The 22,418-nt window shown below is 44.5% G+C and overlaps 1 protein-coding gene across 22 annotated transcripts; it reads left to right on the top strand.

Annotated features, from left to right (window-relative positions):
• Window positions 1-5: 5 nt before the first annotated feature.
• TMEM268 (transmembrane protein 268) lies at window positions 6-22,391 on the top strand. 22 transcript variants are annotated; one of them, XM_026059581.1, is made up of 16 exons: window positions 12-92; window positions 2,233-2,392; window positions 3,210-3,487; window positions 4,021-4,208; window positions 9,332-9,705; window positions 9,821-9,963; window positions 11,428-11,564; window positions 12,109-12,444; window positions 13,815-13,924; window positions 14,398-14,464; window positions 14,806-14,870; window positions 15,944-16,093; window positions 17,239-17,349; window positions 18,972-19,052; window positions 20,442-20,627; window positions 22,045-22,391. In XM_026059581.1, the coding sequence occupies exons 8-16, from the start codon at window positions 12,339-12,341 to the stop codon at window positions 22,222-22,224; spliced, it is 1,056 nt and encodes a 351-aa protein (XP_025915366.1). In that variant the 5' UTR covers window positions 12-92; window positions 2,233-2,392; window positions 3,210-3,487; window positions 4,021-4,208; window positions 9,332-9,705; window positions 9,821-9,963; window positions 11,428-11,564; window positions 12,109-12,338; the 3' UTR covers window positions 22,225-22,391. The 22 variants fall into 22 exon arrangements, 20 of the variants coding, with proteins under 20 accessions (XP_025915372.1, XP_025915366.1, XP_025915364.1 ...); XM_026059579.1 differs by having other exon boundaries at window positions 607-2,392; XM_026059574.1 differs by adding an exon at window positions 7,535-7,773 and having other exon boundaries at window positions 33-2,392.
• The last annotated feature ends 27 nt before the right edge of the window (window positions 22,392-22,418 follow it).

The raw sequence follows: 22,418 nt of genomic DNA, 5'->3' as shown, positions 1-22,418 counted from the left end.
GTTAGGTGAGAGTCTGGACTCTGAAGAATGAATATCAAGTATTGATAAAAGAAAAAGTAAGAGAGAAAGCAAATGTCTGAAGGTCACAGCAGGTGAGTTTAAAACCCATTACACCTCTTGGCTCCAGTCCGATGCTTTACCTGCCAGATCATTCTGAAAACCTTCAGGAACAAATGTTCCTGTGACCATTAGGGGAAATAATGTTGCCAGTTCACTAGAATAGCTTGATAGTTGGCCACTGTGCGGTAATTATCCTTCCTTTCGTCAGGTACTGGTCACTGCTCTGTTAATGCCAAGGTCATACTGTCCTATGCAGCATCCTGCTATACCCAAGAACACTGAAGTGTGTTGTGACTGTATTTGCCTCACTGTCTAGCTCCTTAATCAAAAATACCCAAAAGAACATCAAGAAGTTTCATGTTTCAGCAGGTTCTCCCTCTCCCCCTCCCACCCTTAGACAATTACATGTAGCTTTACTTTTTTGTTGAGTTCAGCTTAAGGCTTTTCACAGAGGAGAGACCACCTTGATCAGCMTGTAGCTGATCAGATCCAAGATTCATGCAGTTGGGAATCTAACCAAGAACCTTAATTGATGCTGTTTTGCAGACAGAATACCCTGTTTCCACTGACCCTCAGTGCAGCATTGAAAAAATTCCTCAGATCGGTAGGGTTTGATTGCAGTTGGGAGGGAGGAAAACGGGATGGATGAAAGGCATAACAAAGGAAAGATTATTTGCCCATAGTCACATAGGGCAATGAAAGAATAGAGACTGTTACGGTGTCTCCTGTAGTAATATTTTGTATTAGTGTACTGTAGTTCTGAAAGGATCTCTTTAGGAATTAAAACCATTAACCAGGCTGTAAAATTGAAACAAAAGCACCCTGCAAAGTAAAATGTGTCACGCTGGGAAAGAGCCAGGTCAGTACAAGGAGAATAGGATCAAAGCAGTTTTAATCAATCTGGTCTAATGACTGGAAAGGTGCTAGATGGCCTCATAAAAGGTTGCAACCGTGCTAGTTTTTGTCTGTCCTTTGGAGATGAAACACTTCCCTGTTGAGAACAGGTGCTCAGGTTCCAGTGTGATACTATTCATAAAAGTCCCCCTAGCTCCAGGCTATAATTACTAATTTCATCCAGCTTGCTTATCTGTAAAGAGGGACTGCTGCTTTGTTCAGAAAAAAGATAGTGCGCTCTCTACTTTATCGTACTGGTTCATAAATTTCCCTTTGTTAACAGGGACTTTTGTATCCTTACTGTCTAGATTAGGAAGAATTAAAAAACAAACAAACAAAAAAACAAACAAAACCCCCACCCTTCCTGTSATGATTTCCTGTCTGGTAAAAAGTGGTATGAAGACTTTCCCTTTAGAACTTGCAGGAAGTTTTAATGTTAATGTTTAAATTGCAAGAATATCAATTTTCTTTTTTATCACTGTAAYGTTTCCCTGAAAAACTTTGCTGTTGAGAATTACCTGACTGTACAGCTTTGCATAGAAGCAAGGCTGGCTTTGTTTGCAGTGTAGGTATTTCATTTTAAATGAAAGTTCTTTGCACTGAGGTGCTCTGGGGAAAGGAGACCTACTCCTATCTCTGTACCTAAGCCAGAGTGCACCAGAAAAATATTCTGCAGGGAACAATTTTCCACTGACAGAGGCCTGGACCTAGATATGCAGTCTCTTGCCTTTGAGATCTGATTTATCTAGAATTCAACTTCGATTAATAAAAGCATAACCCACCCCAGCTTCTAATACAAATCTGTCTCCAAAGTCTTCATGCTGCGCTGGCCCGGCAGATGTTGTGGCTCCATGTATTCAACGCAAAACTTGCTCTTGTACCCCCCAAATGGCCAGAAGCTGCTTTGCAGACATACAAGTATCTGATTCTTTTACTTGAGCCCTGGCTTATGAAAATATTGACTGACTGGCAGCCCGACCACGGAGTCCTTGTGCTGTGTGTAGTAAAAAAGTGGTCAGGGTGCATGTCTTGTTTCGTTCGTGCAAAGTCATGTCAGTAGTTGCTGCTGTTGATTTCTCCCAGTTAAAACTGCTTGTAAATAAGCACTCTCGTGGTACCACTCCCGTATTTACACAGTGCGATTTGACATCAGTCACATCCGTGTTTGTCAGCAGTGTTTCAGCCTAACTTTTTTTGCGGGGTGGGGGGGATTCCTTTCCCAATATTATGTATGTATTTATAGAGAGCTGATATCTTTTGTTTTTAAAATACCATTAGGAAGACTTGTCATCTGTACTATGGAAGGAGCACCAGGTGGAGAAATGGCTTATTAACACCAAAATATGACCGTCACCTGGACGGGCTTAACATGCAGTAAGAGGTACAATTAGGACATGCATTTGTGCCACTTGAAGCCRGAGCTCAATTTTTAAGGCAGGTCTGTGTTGACGAGCTTGTTCCCTGCTCAGTTTGCGTTGTTAGGTCTGAAGGTCAGCTTCTCCTTCTGACTGCCGTCTGTTTAAGCAAGGAGTGCCCTGGTTAAAGAGCCTTTTGTCTGGTACAGAGAAGTTTTGTGCTCGAGTCTTTGCTGTAGGTGGTCCTGAGGAGAGACGAACCACCAACAATTGTGGGGATGCTGAGCGCAGTTTTCATTCTTTATGCCAGAGCAGTTCCAACRTCAATATTTCTCATTTAGACCAGTTTAGATGGATAATTGGAGCCTTGTTACCAAGCAGCTGAAGCAGGGTGGTAAAGTAGGTGCCTGGATATAGAATGAAGTGGGCTGAATTCCTGTGTCCAGGTATTTTTTGGTCATTTCAGACCCAGAATGCTCTGGGCTTGATTCCCTGTGCAGTTGTCACAGTTAAATCCAAAAATGTGAGAGAAGGGTCTAGCAATGGAAAGGAGCRCTGAAATGCAGCATGTGCAGTGAAAACAGGGAGGTGCCTCCCCAGTTGTTCACAGCCTGGGTTATCCCATGAGGTGCTGCAAAAGCAGGCAAACGGCAAGGCAGTAAAACGGCACAGGCATCTGAAAAATTTAGTTAGTTAATGTGTGGATTGGCAGGGGAGCTTACTACTTTTAGCGTCTGGCTTATGGTGCTTCCTGTGAAGTAAAAACAGTCTCTAGTTTTTTTGTTTTAATAAGAATGTTTTGTTTGATACTTGTGTGTTTTGTTTTGGAGAAAGTGATTTTTTTCTGGCCTAAAGGTATCCTCTCCCCCCCCCCCCCTTTTTCCCTTCCTCCATTTCCAGGCTCCAAACAGAGGAAACAAAGGAGGGAAATCTCCTGCATGCCTAAGTTTTTGCARTCCGGGAATTTGTGAAAACTTTCATTAAATGGGGAGGAATTTGACTGCCAGTGCTTCATCAGAAACTCCCCAGCTAGACTGATTTGGAGGGGTTTAGAACCACAAGAGAGGATCTTAAATTTTCTGTGTTGTGGCTAGTGCTGAAGGTCAAATGGAACTATTCCTCGTTCTGCCTGTGGTGACAGTCTGGCTGCTAAAGATGTTCAGTGCAAATAGTTCAAGGTATTCCAGTGTGCAAGTTTGTGCTTGGCAACCTTAAACTCCTCATTCCTCTGCTTTTGTGAGGTCCTTCCGCAATTTCTCATGGTCTTAATTAAGGCTGGGGCTCTTTTTGGTGCTACACATAAGACCATCAGGCTGCTGGCAGTCCCTCATCCCTTTCTTCTGTCCACAGCTTTGGGCTCCTGTTTTTTTTCCCCCACACTGGTGGTCATCTGGCAAAAAGTCACTCTGCAGAAAAGCCGGTAGTTTGTGGCCTGCAGGCAGTTCATGAGGGGTGCACAGCAAGATGTCTCTCTCAGCAGTAGGCTGCATTTAGAGTAGCTGGGCCATATCTTATAAAAGTACACCTTAATTTACACTGACCTCAATATGTTTGTGTTCTCTTCCAATTCTGGTGTACCATCATTCAATCTTTTCTCTAGGTTGTAGATAACTGTATAAAAAGTATGCAATTCCTCTTCACTTCCTTGTCTTTTGCCTTTATGAAACCTGATCATTTTTCCTTTCCTCTGTCTTTTTTTCCCCTCATCTAGAATCTCTTCTCCTTCTATCTGACATCAGCAGTTCTTGCATTAATGCATAATAAGAAAGAAAAGCCTAGAACCTGCTGATCACAACTGGGCATTTGACTTCAAAGTGTTAGAAGAAAAGACTACCAAGAACCCTCAAGATCAATGTTCTGCTTAAAAAGACAGTTCCCTGAAATAATCTAAGACTGGAGGTTAGTCTAATCTTTCTTTGAGGTTAAAAGGAGAAAGTACTAGTTTCATGCAGAAAAGAYTGTATCTCAGACTGGCGTAAGAATAGAAAATAAATAGCTATTAAATTACATTCAGCTGTCTCAGAATAATCTAATAAAGAATCTGCTGGATCAATAACAGAATCATTATCCAGGGCACATAGCGAGCTTCCCTTTTTTTAATTTGAGATGCAAGAAGGATTTTTTGCATTACCATAATAAAAAGAGGCGTAATACTATAAGTCTTCATAGGAAAAAGGCAGAAGTAGGAAGCAAGAAGAATCATGCTTTATCCCTTAAGCAAGTGTCATTTTTCATTTGAAACATGTAATTTAAAGRTATTGTGAAATTAAGTTTTTATATTTAATGACTGTCAATATATCTGCTTTGCTGAGCTGTTTGACAAAATAATAAGGGAGAGTCCATCAGAGAAGAGTTTGTGTGCAGGAAGAGGGGAAGGGCAAAACAAGGCTTTCAACAACTTTATGTTCTCCTAGTTAAGGCTCACTGGAAGAAAAAAAAATGATGGAACAGCTATCCACTGAAAATGCAGTTTCATCAAAAGAAATATGAGGTCTGCCTGGTTAGCTGCCATTCACCATTGCAGTCTACAGAACTTCAAACAAAACCCATGCAGGCAGAAGCTGCAATTGCATGCAATCTGTCACAAATAAAGCAGCAATAACAGTAATAATAACAGTCTTATCAGCTTTAGCTTGTTTCAAATATCACAGAAAAGTTAAATGTATCAAATAATGTAATAAATGTAGAGAAAATATGGTCTTGGAAGTCAGAGTAGGAAAAAAGCAGACTAAAGAATAAACATCTACATAAAGCAGTGAGACTTGAAGCAAGTGGAGGGATTTCAGAAGTGGTATTAAGAACATGATAGAGGATGAGGTTATCCCAGAGACTGGAGAAGGGAAAAAAGTTCCCATTTCTTTCTCTTCTTTCCCTTCTTGATTGTATGGAAGATTGCAGACGAATCAGCATAGGCCTGGTCCCTGAAAGAGAGAGCAAGAGAAATGCCAGGCCAACCTACAAGCGCTTTGGGGGTGGAGGGTGGTGAGAACTAATCAACAGAGACTTTTCAAGGGAAAACTGTGTCCAGCTCTTTTACACGGTAACTTGCTTGACAGGGAAGAGGTAGTTAGTTGTACCTTGATTTTCATATTGACTTCCATAAAGATTTTGACTCTGTTCTCCAAGGCAGATGGGGTCTTCATGACCTCAAAAGGTATGTGGTCCCCTTTTTGGAAAGCCACTATTGAAGAGGATGTATCAGTGGTCGCTGTCAATCTGGGGAAGCATTTCAAATGACAGTTTTTTTTCCTGGAATCAGCTTCTCTGTAATATATTAATTAATGCAGCATTATGGAATAGGGCGTGCAGTTACAATATGTGCCCAGGGCACCAAACTGAGAAGAGAGACCAGCACTTTAGAGGACTGGATTAGAATTCAAAATGATTTTGATAAACGGGAGAAATGATATGAAATCAACAGCATGAAACTCCCTAAAGAGAGATGCAAAGCTGAAAAAATGGAAGGTGAAATCAAATACACCAAAACAAAGTAATCAGGAACCACCTATACAGCACTGCAGAAATTGTAGAAATTATGGTTAACTCCGCTAGAATTTGAGCCAGCAAATGCTTTGCTGTTGAAAAATGCTCCTCATTCTACAATATGTTAATAGAAGTGTCATATGTAAAATGGAAGCGAGAAAGAGAGAGAGTTACTATGCTCTTAAGTGTTGGTGAATTCTCTGCTTGGATACAGCTCCCAGTTTTGGACACTGAGCTTTGGAAGAGATGTAAGTGAATTGGAAGGAGTCCAGAACGGAGCAACGAAGGGCCCTGGGAAGCTTGGCAAATGCGCCTGAGAGCAATGATTGAAAGGCCGGGGGTTTAGTCTAGAGACTGTATAACAGAAAGGAAAAGAGAAGTCTTGAAATAAATGAGAGGATGTTTTAGAGAGGACAGACTTTAATTCTTCACCAGATCCACTGAGGCTAGAAGAATTAATCAGCTTAATTTGAAATGGAAAAGATTTAACAGGAAGGGTGAACAAGCTGCAGATTGGGTGGCTGTGGAGGTTCCAGCATCTCCACCACTGCAGTGTTGCCACTCCCTTTCCCCAAGGCAATGGGCTTGTGCAGTCGTTCTTTGTGCCTCTGGATCTTTTTGTCCCCTTAACTTTTGGCTTTGACAACCAATTTAAACCACATGGGAAAGAAGGGTAAAGTCTCATCTGTGTTTTTTGAGAGTAGGTAGTGGGATAAAAGCGTCCGTCTGTTAACAAGGCTGCAGTGGGAGTTCATCACCTAATTATCAGAGAATTAAGACCTGGAAGCAGAAAAGGGGCAAAGAGCAAGGGAAGTGAGAGAGGGAGACTTTGTAAATAGCTTTGCCATAGGGTAATGTAGGTCAGGACTTGCTTCTTTCTAGATACCAGTGAATGAAGCCCAAGGCAGAAACCTCAAGCTGCCTTCATTCTGATTCTTGTAAAACAAACCCCAAATCCCTTACCAGGCTGCACAAGCTGAACATACAGCCTTGCCAGATGCTTCCTGGAGCAGAAAAGTCTGCATTTTTATTTATTTTGATTTCAATTTTTGAGTGCCCAATCAAGAGGCACTTCAGAGGAGCGTTGTTTGCAGGGCATGGGCTCTTCAGTTCTGTTTTGCTTTTTTAAATGAGTCTGGTTTCAGAGGGTTTCAAGAGGGCTCCCTGAAACAGAAGAATTTCCAGTAAACTTTTGAAAAAGTTATGTCCTGCAGGTCTTTGTGAGTGATGAGTGAGAAGGGAAATGAACTAGGCTCCTCTGGTAGGAAGTGAAAAGTCCAGTTGCAGAGGGCTGTTGTAGTTCGGGGATGGAGGTCTGTGTTGGGATCCTCCTACTGGCTTCCTCTTTCTGTTTTACAGTCAGTTAGTTCCTTATTTCTTTGGAGCCTTTGCTTGATTGTCTCTCCAAATTCCTTTCGAGTTTACTGATTTACATTGTATTTTCTGTTCATTGCAGTTCTCCCTGTTGGCTTTAGTAGGGTTAAATTTTTATTTTCTGGCTGCCTAATGCTAAAGTTATTGTGGGGCTGCTAATAGGTGAGATAGGAATGTTACAGACTTGTCTTAGCACTCCAGAAACCCTGATATAAAGGCATCAATGCAAAGTCTGAGATATGATATGCAGTTTGTTTCCCATCTGGAATCTAAAAAATAAAATAGTTTTTTATTGAAATATATTAATCATTGATGAATGTTTTATAAACTAGCTGCAAGATGGAATTTTGTATGACTTGTGGTTACAGGGTGTCTGTTTGGATTGAGAAGATATCTGGTAGGAGCTCTCCTGCCTAACAGAAGCATCAAAGTTATGCCCCAAATAAGATGCCCAGAAAATCAATACCTGCCAAAGATTTCTAAGCATGTGATTTGATGAAAGCTGAAGTCAGGAAGAGCTGGGACTGTGAGACCTTGACTCCACACAACTCTACCTGCAGATCCACCATCTCTTTTGGGCCAGCATCAGCACTTGTGTGATCCTGAGGTTAGGGAGTTCAGGGAGTTGGTTTGGTGGAAAACTAACTCAGAAAAACAGCTGGAAAGTCTTGCCTTTGATTTAGATTGGCTTAAGCTGCTGTGGAGCTTTATCCTAAGTTTCTTAAATAGGCATGAAATAGGTGCTTTGGAAATTTTCAGAGGAAAAGCTTGTTTAGCTAAATTATTCTCTCACCATCCTGGTAGGAGGCCTAACTTAAATGTGCCGCACCTCCTTCTGAAAGCTGTTGAAGGTACGTGTTTTGGAAGGAGTCTCTTGCAGTTGGATCTGCTTGGCACCAGCATAGGGATCTGAATGAGGCAGGTTAGATCCTACTTTCTGAACCTTGCTGTTGAACATGTTTTCTCCTGCCAGAGTGTGCATGTTTTCTGGCATCTATTACTGTTTCTCAAATGGCCTTCATTAAGATACTAAAGATTTAATGGTGTATGGCTTTTTTCATGCTTTGGAACCTTTTAAACTTGGAATTACCTTTTTTTTTTCTTTTTCTTTCTTTTTTTTGCAGCTACTCATCCCAGGATAGCAGGATTTTTCTGTTTGTGTTGATGGGATAAGGTGTTGATGCCAAGATCAGTCCATACATGCACTTCTTGCTAGGCAAGAGGTCTATGTTGTATGCATTGCAGGCAATTAGGAGAATCCCCTTCAAGATTATTACCCCCACAGAGTTTTGCCTTGGGCTGTTTTTTGCAGTGAGCCAGCAGTGCTCACTGTAAGCATTTTGCTCGCTATGTTCTTTCTCTGTCAAGATCCTTGAGTTGGCAAAAAGAGGAGGAAGTAAAACCAAACCTTTTGATGAGGAGTATTTGCAAAAGAACCTAAAGCTTTGCATGCCCCTTTTTGGGTGGGGAGGTGGGCTGGGCCTTGAGCTACTGACAACAGCAAGAAGATTATCTGATTTTTCTCAGTACTTGGATGATATTACTGTGTGAGTTGCCAGTTTTCAGTGTAACAAGATCCCATGTGGGTGAGTGGTTTTGAAGTCAATTCTGTTCCCCATGCAGCCGTGTGATTTAGTTAACACATTACTCAACAATATCTGGAGCAAACAGAATTGCAGAAGTTCAGGCCTCAAAGAGAAGGGCATTTTCTCCAGAAAGTCTACACAGGGAGTGCAATGAAGCTGTTCTTTTTTTTAACTGTTCACTGAGGTATTGGTTCCTAGCCTTTGTGGAGCCTCAAGTTTTTGGTGGTCCTGAAACCATGATTCCACACAGTTCAAAATGAGTGTTGTCTCCTATGCTGTCTCTCAGTGTTATCCTTTCACACAAAAGAAATCTGAATCACTTCCCCCTACACAGGAAACTGCAAGAGTGACAGTKCTGGGGGTGCCCATCTGACTGTGTACCCAATTCTACCTCTTTTCTTTGGGATATAGCAGTTAGGAAGTTTGCACCTACCCTTTGTATCAGGGCAGCCTCCTCTTTCTGAGGAGGCCTAAGGTTCCCACCTTGTCTTATCCCTGACTGTGCATTTCCAAGACCATTTACTAAATATAATGTGACTCAGCCTTGAGACCTTTGTTTATATCTTCTGATTTCTACAGCACCATCGCTGATGCTTGGCTTTCACTAATATATTCACGGCAGTTGATCTCATGCAACCTTGGGATTTGCACATAATGAATCCTGCTCTGCTGTTTGAGGAGAAGGACAGCCTGCTGACTGCCACTATTCAGCTCATGCTACCTCTTTAAGGCCTTCAGAGTCTGGTTCCAGCTCTGGACCCCCACACTCTAAAAGATGTGTCTAAATCCTGCAGCTGGATCTCCTCCCTGTTACTGTGGCAGATGGGGAAGCACTTTTGAGGAGCTCTAGAGGGTTAAAGCCACAGTTCTGAAATGAGCCTAGGGGAAAAGTCACATGCACGAGGAAGATTTTGCAAGTTGGTGCTTGCAGCTTGGGGTAATGAAAGCAAGAGGTAGTGTGGGGGCGCTGACTTCTTGCCTTCAGTGAGCTGTGCCTGATTAGTCATTTGGCCCTGGGAGATGTAGGGAATGAGAGCAGCATATTCTGACACAAGCTGCTTTGTATAGGTTGGAGCTGCTGGAACAAGAGACCTCCCCCTTCTGTGGTGGGACAGTAGAGCAGCATTGGACGTTAGCAGATACAGGACAGTGAGGAAGGAGGAGGAGGGAGCTGGCCAGACTCCCCAGGACCAGGAGACAATCTGGAATAGGTAAGTCTCTGCCAACCTCTCTAGAAATGAAGAAGGACTTGCTGAATGTTGTTCTGGTGTTTAGCTAAGGCTTGGAGGTGTCTTAAAAAGAAGCTCCACAGCCTGAAGGAGGCAAAGGGAACAGTCACCAGAGAGACATTGGTGTTGCATAGGAATGAGAAGGGGTGTAGAAAGCCACAGAGCCCCAGGGAGTTCAGGAGATAAAGAGGATACCCCTCATGTTAGCACAAGAGACAGCAGAGGAAGACTGCAGGGAGACCGATCTCCAAAAACAGACAGTCATTCTGCAATCAAAGGCAGCGGAGCCAAATGAGATCTATGCTGCACAAATAAGTTAAAGCAAAGCAGCTTTGCCCTATGAGCTCCTCCTGGCTGGGGAAGGCCATTCCCTCCAGCAGCCCCCAGATGGGCTGTGATGAGTCTGAGCTGTCCTGGTCCTGCTGCACCTTTCGCTCTCGTTTGCTGGGGGACTGAAAATTCTCGAGATGCCTAAGCCAGAGAGCCCTGATTCACCTCTAGCTTCATGTGACAGCAGCAATGACAAGGTGATAGGTTTTGGTTAGGTTTTCCTTTTGGCTGTTTTGGTTTTTACTCTGCTTTGTTGTTATTTTGGGTGGGGTTTTTTGTGTGTGTGTGTTGTTCCCCTCCACCCCTGTTTGACACTAAACTGAAGGGACTGAAGATAAAGGGAAAAGGAGTGAGAAAACACACTGTTTGTTTACCTTTTGATGCTGGGAGACATGCCTTGTTACATGGGTATGCCCATGGTCTACAAGGAAAATGAGCTGGAGAACAGTATATATTTTAGAAGAAAAGCACGTCTCACCTGCGCTGCTGGAAGGCTCACATGGCCAGTTTGATATACTGYGTCTCTGTGTGCKTGTGTGTGAGTAGGTGCCCTCACTTGGGGTTATTGCACAGGAATTCAGTCTGTATCAGATTATTTCCAATCTAGAATAAGACTGTAAATAAGTCTTCCTGAGGAAGCAGTCTGATTTGGAAGCAGGTGCTGTGCCAATTCCACGTACAGACACAAGCACAATACTCACCCCGTGTGAAGTATATCATAGCCTGACTCCTTTAACTGTGAGTTTCCAGTCCTTTGCAGGTTCTTTTTGCAATCGTAAGAAACTTTYGTGTAATTTCGCTTGCCTCAATTTCCTGTCTGATAGTCCTTCAACCGATGACTGTCATGCCTTTATGCAAGGGGGTAATTGCAGCAACAACTGTTAGGCAAAAATAAAGCAGTCCTCCTGGGAAGCAGTGCTGATGAGCTCYGCAAGCGAACCTTAGCCCAAAAGTGAGCAACAGGGTCCTGGTACAAAAGTAAGACAGAGCTGAGGTTAAAAAGTAAATGATAGTTTTGGAGAACCAACGGGAATGCAGCTGAGCTGCATGAATAAAAAATAATTAAAAAGTAAACTTCAGAGTTGCCAAGCATTTGGTTTGAATAAACACCCACAGGTGTGGGCAGCTGATGTGTGTTACAGAGACCTACGTCAGCAGCATTTACCTGGAGAACTCATGGACACAGCCTCTCCCGTGGGGCTGTGCCACATCTGCTTCCGGCATTGTCTGCAACTGAGAAGTGAGAGGCAGAGGTGAGTAGGAAAAGAAAGAGTTCCTCAAGAATTTCTCTGCTTCTGGCTGAAAGTTCCTGCTTTGCCTGTTTCTGCCTTAAGTGGATGCATTTTTCTTCCTTCCTTATCTATACTGTTTCCATTTCCTCTGTGTGGTAGGGAATTCTCCACTGTTTTCAGTGATCTAGGTATATCATTTCAAGGGAGGAGTATTTACACTGGCCCCACTTTCTTCTCCCACTGAGAAGAACAACAGAACGCCTGTTGTCTTCACAAGGAGAAATCATGCCTATTTCTGGACTTACAAAAATAAGAATATGCTTACAAAATATGAATATTTAAGGATGAACTTTTCCATCTATTTAGAGAGAGGGAGAGAAGAAAAAAAAGTATTTACAGCAAAAAGAGAGCTTGTGCATACTGTACTTGTGGCTAATTAACACTTAACTGATGATAAGGGCCACAGGGAGCAGGGTCCGAAGAGCAGAATACACAAAGTAGCCTGTGCTGTTATGCTTTATTTACTGACTCTGTGAGATACTGGAATTTCTCTTCCTCTTTTCAGGTCTAGAAAATGACTCCCATGCTCATGGAAAGTAGAATCTCCAGGAAGCAATCAGTGGGAGTGTGAATGAAGGTTTCACAATCTTATCCCCAAGAAGGACAGCAAGCTGCCTGCCTGCTATGTTGGGTGTGAATAGGTGTTTCTTAGCAGTGAAAGAAAAAGGAGATWTAAGAAGTGCTGAATTTCTGACAGTACAAAGCAGAATCCCCTAAGGAGAGGCACCCTTCCGCATGGCCTATAAAAGCCAAACTGGTGGAATTGAGAAAAACAGTTCCCTTCCTTCCATCTTCTGTTGTAAGAGTGATTTAAATGAAGGATCCCTTCAGTGGGCAAAAGGTAAGCAAACAACTCTTTGATGATAAAGAGAAAAGCTCTGTAAATCTCAGGTATCTGAGCTTGGCAACCAAATGGCAAGACTATATGCTGAATGACTTGACCAAAGCCATGGAGAACAGGAGATCCAAGCCCAAGGGCTGAGGCCATTTGTTTTCATTCCTCCTCCATACTCACAAGCCTGCACTGCTCTGTGTCTTGAGGAGATTAAGCTCAGCAAATAAACAGGACATTGTTATCCGGGAGGTTTCAGACACACCTACTCTTCCCTTTCTGACTTAATGAAGCCGCACCCTTTTGTAATGTAATTGTCTCATTTTATTTGGTGGTCCCCATTCCTGGGCAGTGAAGAGATGATGAGGTTGGAGGATATAAGTGGGAGAGAAGAGAAAAACAAGTGCGCACTGTGTATCAGCCAGCACAGCAGTTTGGAGGAGCATTAAGCAGGCAGTGCCAATAGAAGCAGCCCCGGATGATGCTTGGCTGGCCCCAGATCTGCAGAGGTGTGGGAGAGCTGGCTGAAATGTCTCAGTGAAACAGGATCTCATCTGAACTAGCCACTTTCTTAGACCTGATCTCTTCCTTTTGGCATAGTTCCCCTCATGTAAACTCTAGGTGAATGCCAGATGGGATGCTTGAGGATCACAGTTCTCTGCTGCTCCAAGGATCCTGCTTCTCACACCTAGGGAAGGCTGTCATCACAATTTCTGGGCTACTGACCACGAATTGGGTCTCTAAATTATATTTCTACATTTCCCAGCTGGAATTGGGAAGCTGCAAGCCTTGATCAGAGCCACACTTTCCAGGAGCATTGCTGAAGTGGGGACTTGGACTCTGGAGGACCCCAGTGCTCATGCTCTAGGACAGCCCTGCCACCCATGTGGCACTGAGCTGCCACAGGTTTTCAGCTGGGAGATGCCAGAAAATGTGGTCATTGTAAAGCACCTTGATTTGATTGCCCAATCTTTTTCTCTGAGGGTGGGTTGAGTAGGTGGTAAGGGATGTCTCTAAGAGGCAGATAGCTTTTTATAGCTGTCCACAGCAACACTGAGTAGCTTCAGACTATTGTCCTTTCCGTTAGGGATCAGTGAGCCAAGACATTATCCTGGTGAAGGTCAGATAATCATGTTATCACTGACTGCTCACTCCTTGAATGTGTTTTGGGTTTCCTCCCTTCTCGCAGGCTGCTTCCTTCCTGGGGATAGCAGGCCCTTGCAATGTTCATAGAAATGTCTGAGGGGGGGTTCTGGATCCATTTAAAATTCCTCAGGATGGTCTGTGTTCCTCAGCCTTCCCTTTGTCGTTTGTTCCTTAGCTGCTGGGAGGAAAACCCACACCAGAGCTGTGCTCATGACTCCTTTGGGCTCTTGCAGAACCCCTCAATGGCCAGGTCCTCATGGTACTCAGCATGGACAATAACTGTTCGGCCACCTCCTTTGACATGGAGCTTTGTGCAGAGAAACTGAAGTCCCTTGGGGTCCAGGTAAGCTCCTCATGTGTAATCTCCTCCCAGTACCCCCTGGGAGTGAATGCTAGCTGTATTGTCATGATTTGCATTTGCACCCAGGTGACAGACAGCTTATCACTGGGGTGACATTAGACTGTGTGAGCAGGCTCCCCTTTGCACCATGTAGTCCTCTTGACTTTGGAGTCATTGTACAGACATAAAATCCTGCCCCCAGAGTCTGGCTTTTACATAGTTGATTCTGAAAAAAACATACCACAAAACAGAGTGGGTCCTTGCTGTTGCCAAACACAGCTCTAAGGACATGATCTTGTTTTCTGTGGATTCAGACTTCCCACATGCTCCTTAGCAAGCAATAGCTGCTGTGTAACCGTCAGGGTCTTTCTGCCCGTGTGGGTTTGGTGCAGATGTGCACAGGTGGTTGTCTTTTTGGGGGCTTTTATGAATGGCTTGTTTCAGTTTAACTACAGTCTATTCCTTATTGACTGCAGGTCAACTGTAATAATCTTGGCTTAAACCACCATGAAGACACCTGTTCAGCCTTCTGCATAGGTTCAGGTGAATTACTTGAAAGTCACTCTGATGTGAAGGGACATCCCTGGAACAATCTGTCCTATCTTGTCCTTTGTCATAAAAAGGAGGTTTTCCCTTGCACTCTCCCAGCACTTTCCAGGGGGATATTACTCACTGCAAATAAGGCAAATGCACATGTTTTTGTTCTGTGACAGCTGTGTAGATGAGATTGGAGCCTGGGCCAGGGCGCTCTGCRGAAAGGTGCTCCAGAACACCCTCTGACTTGCATTGCTGGCCTGGCCCCACTATGACTGCCCAAGCCTGTACTAACTGGGCTAGGAGCCCCAAAATGGGGGGTGGCCCTAGTTTGATGTTTCCTTCCTCAGCAGGTGGCAGTGGATCGGTGGAGCAGGTTAATTCAGGATGCTGTTCTGAAGCCCGAAGTGAGGAGGTACATGTTCTACAACTCCAGGGCGTTCCAAATAGCCATTGCTGTGGTAAGGATGGTGGAGTGTCTCTGAGGCTTGCATGGACTTGTATTTGCCTTCTGAGATGTATCAAGAACTATACCTGGCATTCTCCAGGGTGCCTAGGGTTCCTTGGTGTTCTTCCAGACCCATGCACCAGTCAGCATTGGTTCATTGGTTGCTGAATTAGGTGTCTAGTCTTGCTTGGCTTCTTTCATTAATGGTGAGAGAAGCTCCTCTAGAGAACCTAACCACTGGCATTTACTTTAAGGCTCCCTTACAGTGTGCCAAGGGTGTGATAAAAAATTTACTCCTCTTTTTCAGATGTGGGGTTTTTTTTGGGGGGGGGGGAGGGGGCAGCCACTCTACATGGGTTCCCCTGTTTTCACTAATACTGCAGGAACTGGTACTCTGTGTTTGGGGGGTTTGGGTGCCTGTTTAACATGATAGAGTCATGTCACTGCCGGGTGAGGCTGTGCCATGCTGTGCTACTCACAGCATGTTTGCTTCCAGGCAGTCTCCTGCCAAAATGCATCCGCCTGAAGTAAGGGTCAAATGAATTCAATTTTGCCTATCTTTATGCAAGGGCCAACTTTGCTGGTCCCTAACATAGTCCTTGAGCCCAGTGTCAGTGTCCACCATCTGAGGATTATTGTAATTGAATAGCTTCTGTACTGCCTTGAGTGCTTTGGCATAGGAACTTTTTAAATGCAGTGACTATTAGAAGTATTATCAATATGCCTCAGTGAGTGCATTTCTTATCTAAATGGAAGAAGTCAGCTGAAATCCTTCCTAAGTATGAATCATCATTAATAATTCGCTCTGTCTTTGACAATTGCTAATTCTTTACAATAAACTGGGGCTCCTTTCTAGACATTTCTCTCCCCTATTTGTTTTTGGAAAGAACTTCTGTCCTTTCTCATCCTCTGAAAATCTTGGCTGCTTTTATTAATTTATGGTAAGGTATAGAGAAGGGAGCGGTATTTTTCTTCTTTCCTTGACATTTTTCTGCTTTCTTAGTTTTGTGAGTGTCATCAATCTCTCTGGGTCTTTACAGATTTTCTACATGTCTCTCTGGACAAATATTTACTCCACAGTACAGCTATATTCCTTCGGACATTACTGGGAGGTCAGCATGCTGGTGACCGTAGCTGCTGTAGCAGTCACGGTAGTCGTGATATTAATTATTGACCGACGCCAAAGGAAGGTAAGAGAAGATTGCTTGTGTGCTGACTCGGAGCACTCAGGGAGCAGACTTCCCTCCCAGAAAAGTGCTGGGACCTAGATAGCTTCCTAGATGCATACAAAGAACATAATTATCAKGGGAGGAAGGAATATTTTTAGAGCAGACTCAGAAATCAGGTTCAGACAGGGAATGTTATACAGCCAAGTTAGGTGTCATAATGGCTAAAAAGTAGGTGTTGGAGCCTGGCAGGCTGACTCAAAGCGTCTGCTGGCACTGCAGAAAAAGCAACCTTGCAGAGTGTGGTTCACACTCCCCGTAGCTGGTGGGAAGCTGTGTGGGGTTGCCAGTAGGAGCAAGGCTGAATTCCTGTCCTGTGTTTGAAGACAGTCCTTGCAGTTGGGACTGTGTGTTGGCATAAATTTCTATTTATTTTCATCATTTACTTGTGTCAACATAGTGATCTGCAGTCATGGGCCRTGTCCCCACCACATCTGCCTTGCAACTGATCCAGAACAAAAGGCAGCTCCTAACCCACAGAGTCTGCAGTTAAAGTATAAAACCAGGGATAACAGATTCATAGAGGCGGACTGGGAGGTAGAAGAAAACAAGGAGTAGATGTTAGCAGAGGCAGCCAGCCTGCAACATCAGCAGTCTGATTGTTGCCTGCTTATTTTTTGCAGGAATCACAGGCATACAGAAGCTTTTAAGAAGTGATTTGAATGATAGTGTTGGAAGGGCCTGAYTGTCAAAATCTGGAGGGGTCTTTGCACTGATTTTAACAGATTTTGGAGCAAGCCTCTAATGATTTTTCCAAAGGAAAACCTCACAAACTTGTGGATACAAAGAAGTTCAGGAAAGAGTCCAGTATTTAGGGACAGCTGGGGGAAGGAATGGAGAGCATAATGTTGGGAGTCAATTCCATGTTAGGCATCCTGACTATAATATAAATAATCCTTAGTGAGATTTCTGGCTGCACAGGCATCAGCTGGTCGTGGATAGGTCATACTGATGGCCAGTGAAAGTCCTGCCCTAACCTCAGACAGCTCTTTTTCACTGCTTTCCTTTCAGAGAGACAGTATATGGGATTATCCAACAGCAGTTTGTAGCTGTAGGCTGGCCCAACCATTGTCATGGAGCATGTTAATTTTACCTGCATTTTTTAACAGATAAATGTGAATACAGATGTGAGGCTGGCAGCTGTCAATGAAATCTTTATCAAACACAGTTTAATTCTAGGGATTACAGATGTCCTGGATGGGCCGCACAATGTCCTACAAGTATCCTTTCTGTGGGGAATCATTCATATCTCTTCCAGGTAGCTAATGCTGTGGAACTATTTATTGCTGTTATGATCAATGAGGATTTCCAGAGGGTGGGATTTATAGCTTTTTTTTTTCCTCTCTACTGGTTGTCATGAAGGATTGAGTATATTTTCCCTTCCTACATTTGAGGATTGAGATATGCCCAAAGACCACTGGTGATAATGAATCTGAAAGATTGAAGTGAGATTAGTCCTTTGGGCTCACGATTCTTTCTGGAAGCATATCATATTTGCATGCATGATAATTTATTATGTGTTGAGTGACAGCAATGTGTCTGTGGCAAAACAAGCACAGAGGAAACCCTAGGAGCTTGCATTCTTCCCTGCAAAGACAAACTAAGTCAACAGTGCCCAAGTGTCTCCATTTTCAGGAATGATTTATAGCCCTGGGTTCCCTCCTTCAGGCACATTAAAGAATATGATTTCATGCAGGTGAGTGAATGGCAGCCCCGGTCTCTTGCTGCTAAGCAGTTCTGATCTTGGTGGCTTTAAGAAATGCATGTTGAAGAAGCCAGATAGAGGGGAGTCTCATTTACTGCTTTTTAGAGGTGTCTTTTCTAAACTAGACAAAGATTTAGGGGAAAGAACATTTTAAGATAGCATGAAAGTATTGAAGGAAGGTGATAGAGATGGTGTCCCAGAGTGACAGGTAAACCTCACGCACTCCCAAATATACGCAGCAATATGAAATACAAATGGAGAGGGAACCAAGGGTGAAAGCACAGGGTTGAAGAAAGGAGCAGGGAATACAACAGGAGAGCTGGTGGCAAAAGTGAAGTCATGCAGAATGAAGAGGAAACACTCAAGAACTTGAATTACATGTTTGTTCAGACTAGTCTAGTTATACTCCTGAGTAAACAAGGAATAATACGATGAGCCTTCACCTCTACCTACATGTCCCAGAACTGCTTGAGAGCAGAAACAGACCCAAGGATTTATGCTTTCTCTGTTTGCTCTGATGTCAGATCCTTTTTAATCCCCTAGCTTTTATGTTGTTCTTGAATAGCCTTGATTACGGCAACTGGAGTAGGTATGTGAGGACCCAGACATTTGATTCCATTCTAGGGTGCCCCTGTATCCAAAGCTGGTAGGACTCACATCCCCAACATGGTACTCTGGTAAGCTCTTAGCTAACAGTGCCTCCATCTGGAAGGATGATATTATTTGAAGAACCCTAAGTCTTGTAAAAATAGATGGACTCAATCCCTAGAAACAAAGAAAAGAGAGCAGGAAGGGATTTAGTGGAGCTAAGTCAGTGTGAGCATATGGTTTCTTTAGATGTAAGGCCACTGAACTGAGTAACTGTTGCTCTGAGCAATGGTCCTGAGTTACCCCAGCTTCCACCTCCCAGGGTACAGGAGATGTGTGAAGAGGACTGGGCTGGCCTGGCAACGCAACGTGGCCTCTTGGCTTAAAATTAGTCACTGTGATGTGTTGTTTGGCTCCTGAATGTGTCTTGAGCGCACCCATGCAGTTTTGCTCTGCCACCTGCAAGACCTGCACCCTGAGGGCTCCAAGGCGGAGGGCTGCTGAGGACGAAGTGTGGAAAGTGTTAAACCTTAACCCTGTCCGTCCCAGCTGTGGTTTGTGCACTTCAGCCCAGAGCGGTGCCTCCAGTCCTTATCAGCCCACCTCGCGGACCTGCAGAGGAAGCGAGAGGTAAGCGATGGCCAGCACAGCCTCAGCTCCCTGCGCTATGTGTACAGCTTGGGAAGAGTGCCGCGTGTTGCGCGAGGACTGGGTTTCTGCCTCGTAGGAATGCAAGCGTCCCCCCATGGCGAGTGCATGTCTGCTTCTATACCCTGGCTTTGGAGGGGACGAGGTGGGCAGGGAGCAGGCTGAGGGCTGGACGTGTTGCGGATCCAGCCCTGGCCTCCTCCCTGCTGTGGCAGTGGCGTTTTGGGAAGGGAGCGAGTCATGGGCTAGAGGACTGATCCTGTGCTCTGCGTCTGGCCACGCTTCTGGCACTCGTGTGAGTCAGGAGTCAGAACCCCGCTGACTGAGTGGGATGAGTGCTGATTACAACTATTGCACTTGGGAACACGACAGAGTCCCCCAAATCAGTGTGAGCTGCACCCATGCACTGATCCAAGCGTGGATTTAACAAAAAATGAGAAAACACTTGTCTGAATTTCCTCCTGATCATCTCCCTGCTGGAAGCTGGAGGAACCACTGCATTTACCAGTGCTGAGTTCCGTATGAATTCATTTAGGCCCTGTGGTATGTGCCGGTCTGGATAATTAACTATGCAGCTTTAATAAAGGAAAATCATGAAGAATCAAGGGCAAATTTTGAAAGCATGTCTCTCAATTTGAAATAGCTGACACCTTGAGCTGTCATCTTGAAATAAATGGGATTGCTTGAGGAATAAGTAAATACCCTACTTGGTTAACTGTATATGAATTTTGTCCTCTTGGCCTTCAAAAAATATTTTCTTCTACCTGGGTGTGTAAATATATACTGCACTGTACTGCACTGAATTAACCTTGCTGATTAGACTTGCATGATGAGAACCTCTGAAAATCTCAGGACTGTTCTGGATGAACCAACAGATACAGAGCACGGGATGGACAGTAACAAACCAATTCACATTGACTGATATAAAACTGATATATATGTATATTTTTAAAGACAAGATTCCTGTCCTAGTGCTAGACCGTGATCATCTTGCTGGGAGCAGTCCCTGGCATAAGAAGCAGCTTGAACATAACAAGGCTGCTGCTGGTCACTGCTGACCAGGAAGGTGAAGGGCTCGCGGGCTGATCCTCTCTACCGGGAGCACAGAGCGCTGGGAGCACGACTTTGTGTGCTTGCGCACAGCCCCGTCCCGCAGGAGATGCATTGCACGCAGGCTGCGGCTTGTCAGACACAAGGGACGGGTGATGAAAAGAAACACTGAACTCCAAGTGCTGTGAATGGCTCTTGGCCAATGCCATATTATTATTTTTTTATTCCTGGCGGGATTAATTTTGATAATAAATCTTGCACTTTACAGGATCTCCTGGTGCCTGTATTTGGAGACCCCCAAATTCTCCTTTTCTTTTCCAGTCAGACCTGCGGCACAGCTTGGACCAGCTCTGTGTTGTTATGGAGACAGCAGTTCAGCCTGATCCTGGAAAAGCAGAGCAGGTCTCATCTGAAGAATCCCCTCTTTTATCCAGTGGAGTGAACTTAAAGAAAGAGCCTATGACATGCAATGAGTTGCTCTGCCTCATTCCAGAGGGCCCACCGGAGGTAATGAGGAATCACCTTCCTTGATGGACAGAGGTGCCTAACTGCCTCCCTAGGCATCTCGTCTCCAAAACTCTGCCCAGCAGCTGCCGACCATGGCAGACCCCTCCATTTTCACTGGTAGAAAAACCTGGAAACCTCAAGGCCTACACACAGCCTCTCAAGTCCTGACATTGCTGAGTGGCTTAATGCTGATGGCCTTGAGGGATTCACAGATTAGGCTTTCCCTTGCTAATCTCACTGGCAAGACCTGATTCTTTTTGGCATAGTTTAGGTAGCCAGGGCTAGGAGAGGATTCGTGTCTCCGAATCCCAAGTAGAGGCAGGTACTTCCTGGCCTGGAATTAGACGCTGACATATCTTATGGACATGCCACTTCCTTCTGGTTAATTTGAGGAGCTCCCTCCTCACTCTGCTGTGTCTGTGGGTCCTCTTTGGAGAACTGACCTCTCCTTAGGGACTATCTAGGAAACTGGCCCCTTGCTTCAGGTCTGAGGACGAGGCATTGCAGTGCTGAGCTTTTGCCTCCTTTGTGAATTGTGTTCTCAAAGACTTGTGTTGCCTTGAGTGACAAATGTGTCCTCATTCTCTCTCAGCAAGAAGCTTCAAAAGGGATGATTTTGATTTATTTTACAATTTTCTGCTCACTGCTATTAAGTGAATTGTATGGAGGTGACAACCCTGCAGAGTAAAGCTTTCTGGGTGTCTACAGGCAGAAAAAAAGGAGCATGAGCTAGTGACAGAGCAGGCACATCCCGAAGGCATCCTGGCTCCCCTGCTACCCATCAGCAAGCACAGTCTGGGCTGTCTCTGCAGAGCCTGGCCCTGTGGCTGGTCTCTGCTGGATACTGACTCATTTCATGTTGCTCCCCTGTGGTGACAACATGCAAAAGTTGCTGTCCACAAGCAGATTTGGAGCAGTTATGTATCCATCATTGGCTCCCATCCTGTTCCTTTCAGACATGTGGTAACCTCTGAGATATTCCAAGTTAAGGACAACCTGATTGCCACTAGTAAGAATGGTCACTTATATCAGCAGTACAGATGGTACATAAAATATAAATGGACCCTCTTTTGCATTACTTAAGGAGCAGAGAAGCCTCAGTACGACTGGCAAAGATGCTTAACTTTCTCTGGCCTTTTCTGTTGCTTTATTGGGAATTTTTGAGTGCTTTCTATTTTTCTGTTCTGCCTCCTTTGCTGTAGGATGTAGGTGCATCTGCTGTGGTCAGTAATGGTTGAGGACAGTGTTTGAATGAGCGAGCAAAATGTATTTAACACAACATTCACTGGGTTATGCTTAGCAACGGTAGTAGGAGAGACTGCCGTGTTCAGCGGCAGAGAGCCAGCGTTTGGTCTCCTTGGACACTGGGCACCCAGGTAGACGCTCTGCTCTTACCTTCCTCTCATGCTTGTTTCAGGTGATGGCCCAGCAGCTGCTGGTGATCTTCAGTGGCTGCTACGTCCGGCTCCTGGTCAGCGGTCAGCTCCCCCAGGCCTTGGCAGCAGGGCACATGGAGCACAGGAAAGTGCCCTGTCTGTGCCAGTTCATAGAGACCAGTGCGCTCAACACCAGACAGTGCTGGTTCATGGGCAGGTGACTGGAGGGGGCTGGAGAAAGCTGAAATAAAAACTATCTGTGTATAATGGCGCGAAGAAGCCATGGGGCGGCAGAGAGAGAGCGAGCTGTAACTGATCATCCTGGACTTATGTGGATGAATGAGTGGCAATATGACTCTAATAAAACATGCAAATTGCTCATCAGAAAGCTGCTAACCTCTGAAACCTTCTGTCC

Source organism: Apteryx rowi, unplaced genomic scaffold (assembly GCF_003343035.1).
Source record: "Apteryx rowi isolate R43461 unplaced genomic scaffold, aptRow1 scaffold_16, whole genome shotgun sequence".
Lineage (NCBI taxonomy): Eukaryota > Metazoa > Chordata > Aves > Apterygiformes > Apterygidae > Apteryx > Apteryx rowi.
This window is presented reverse-complemented; position numbering and strand designations above follow the sequence as displayed.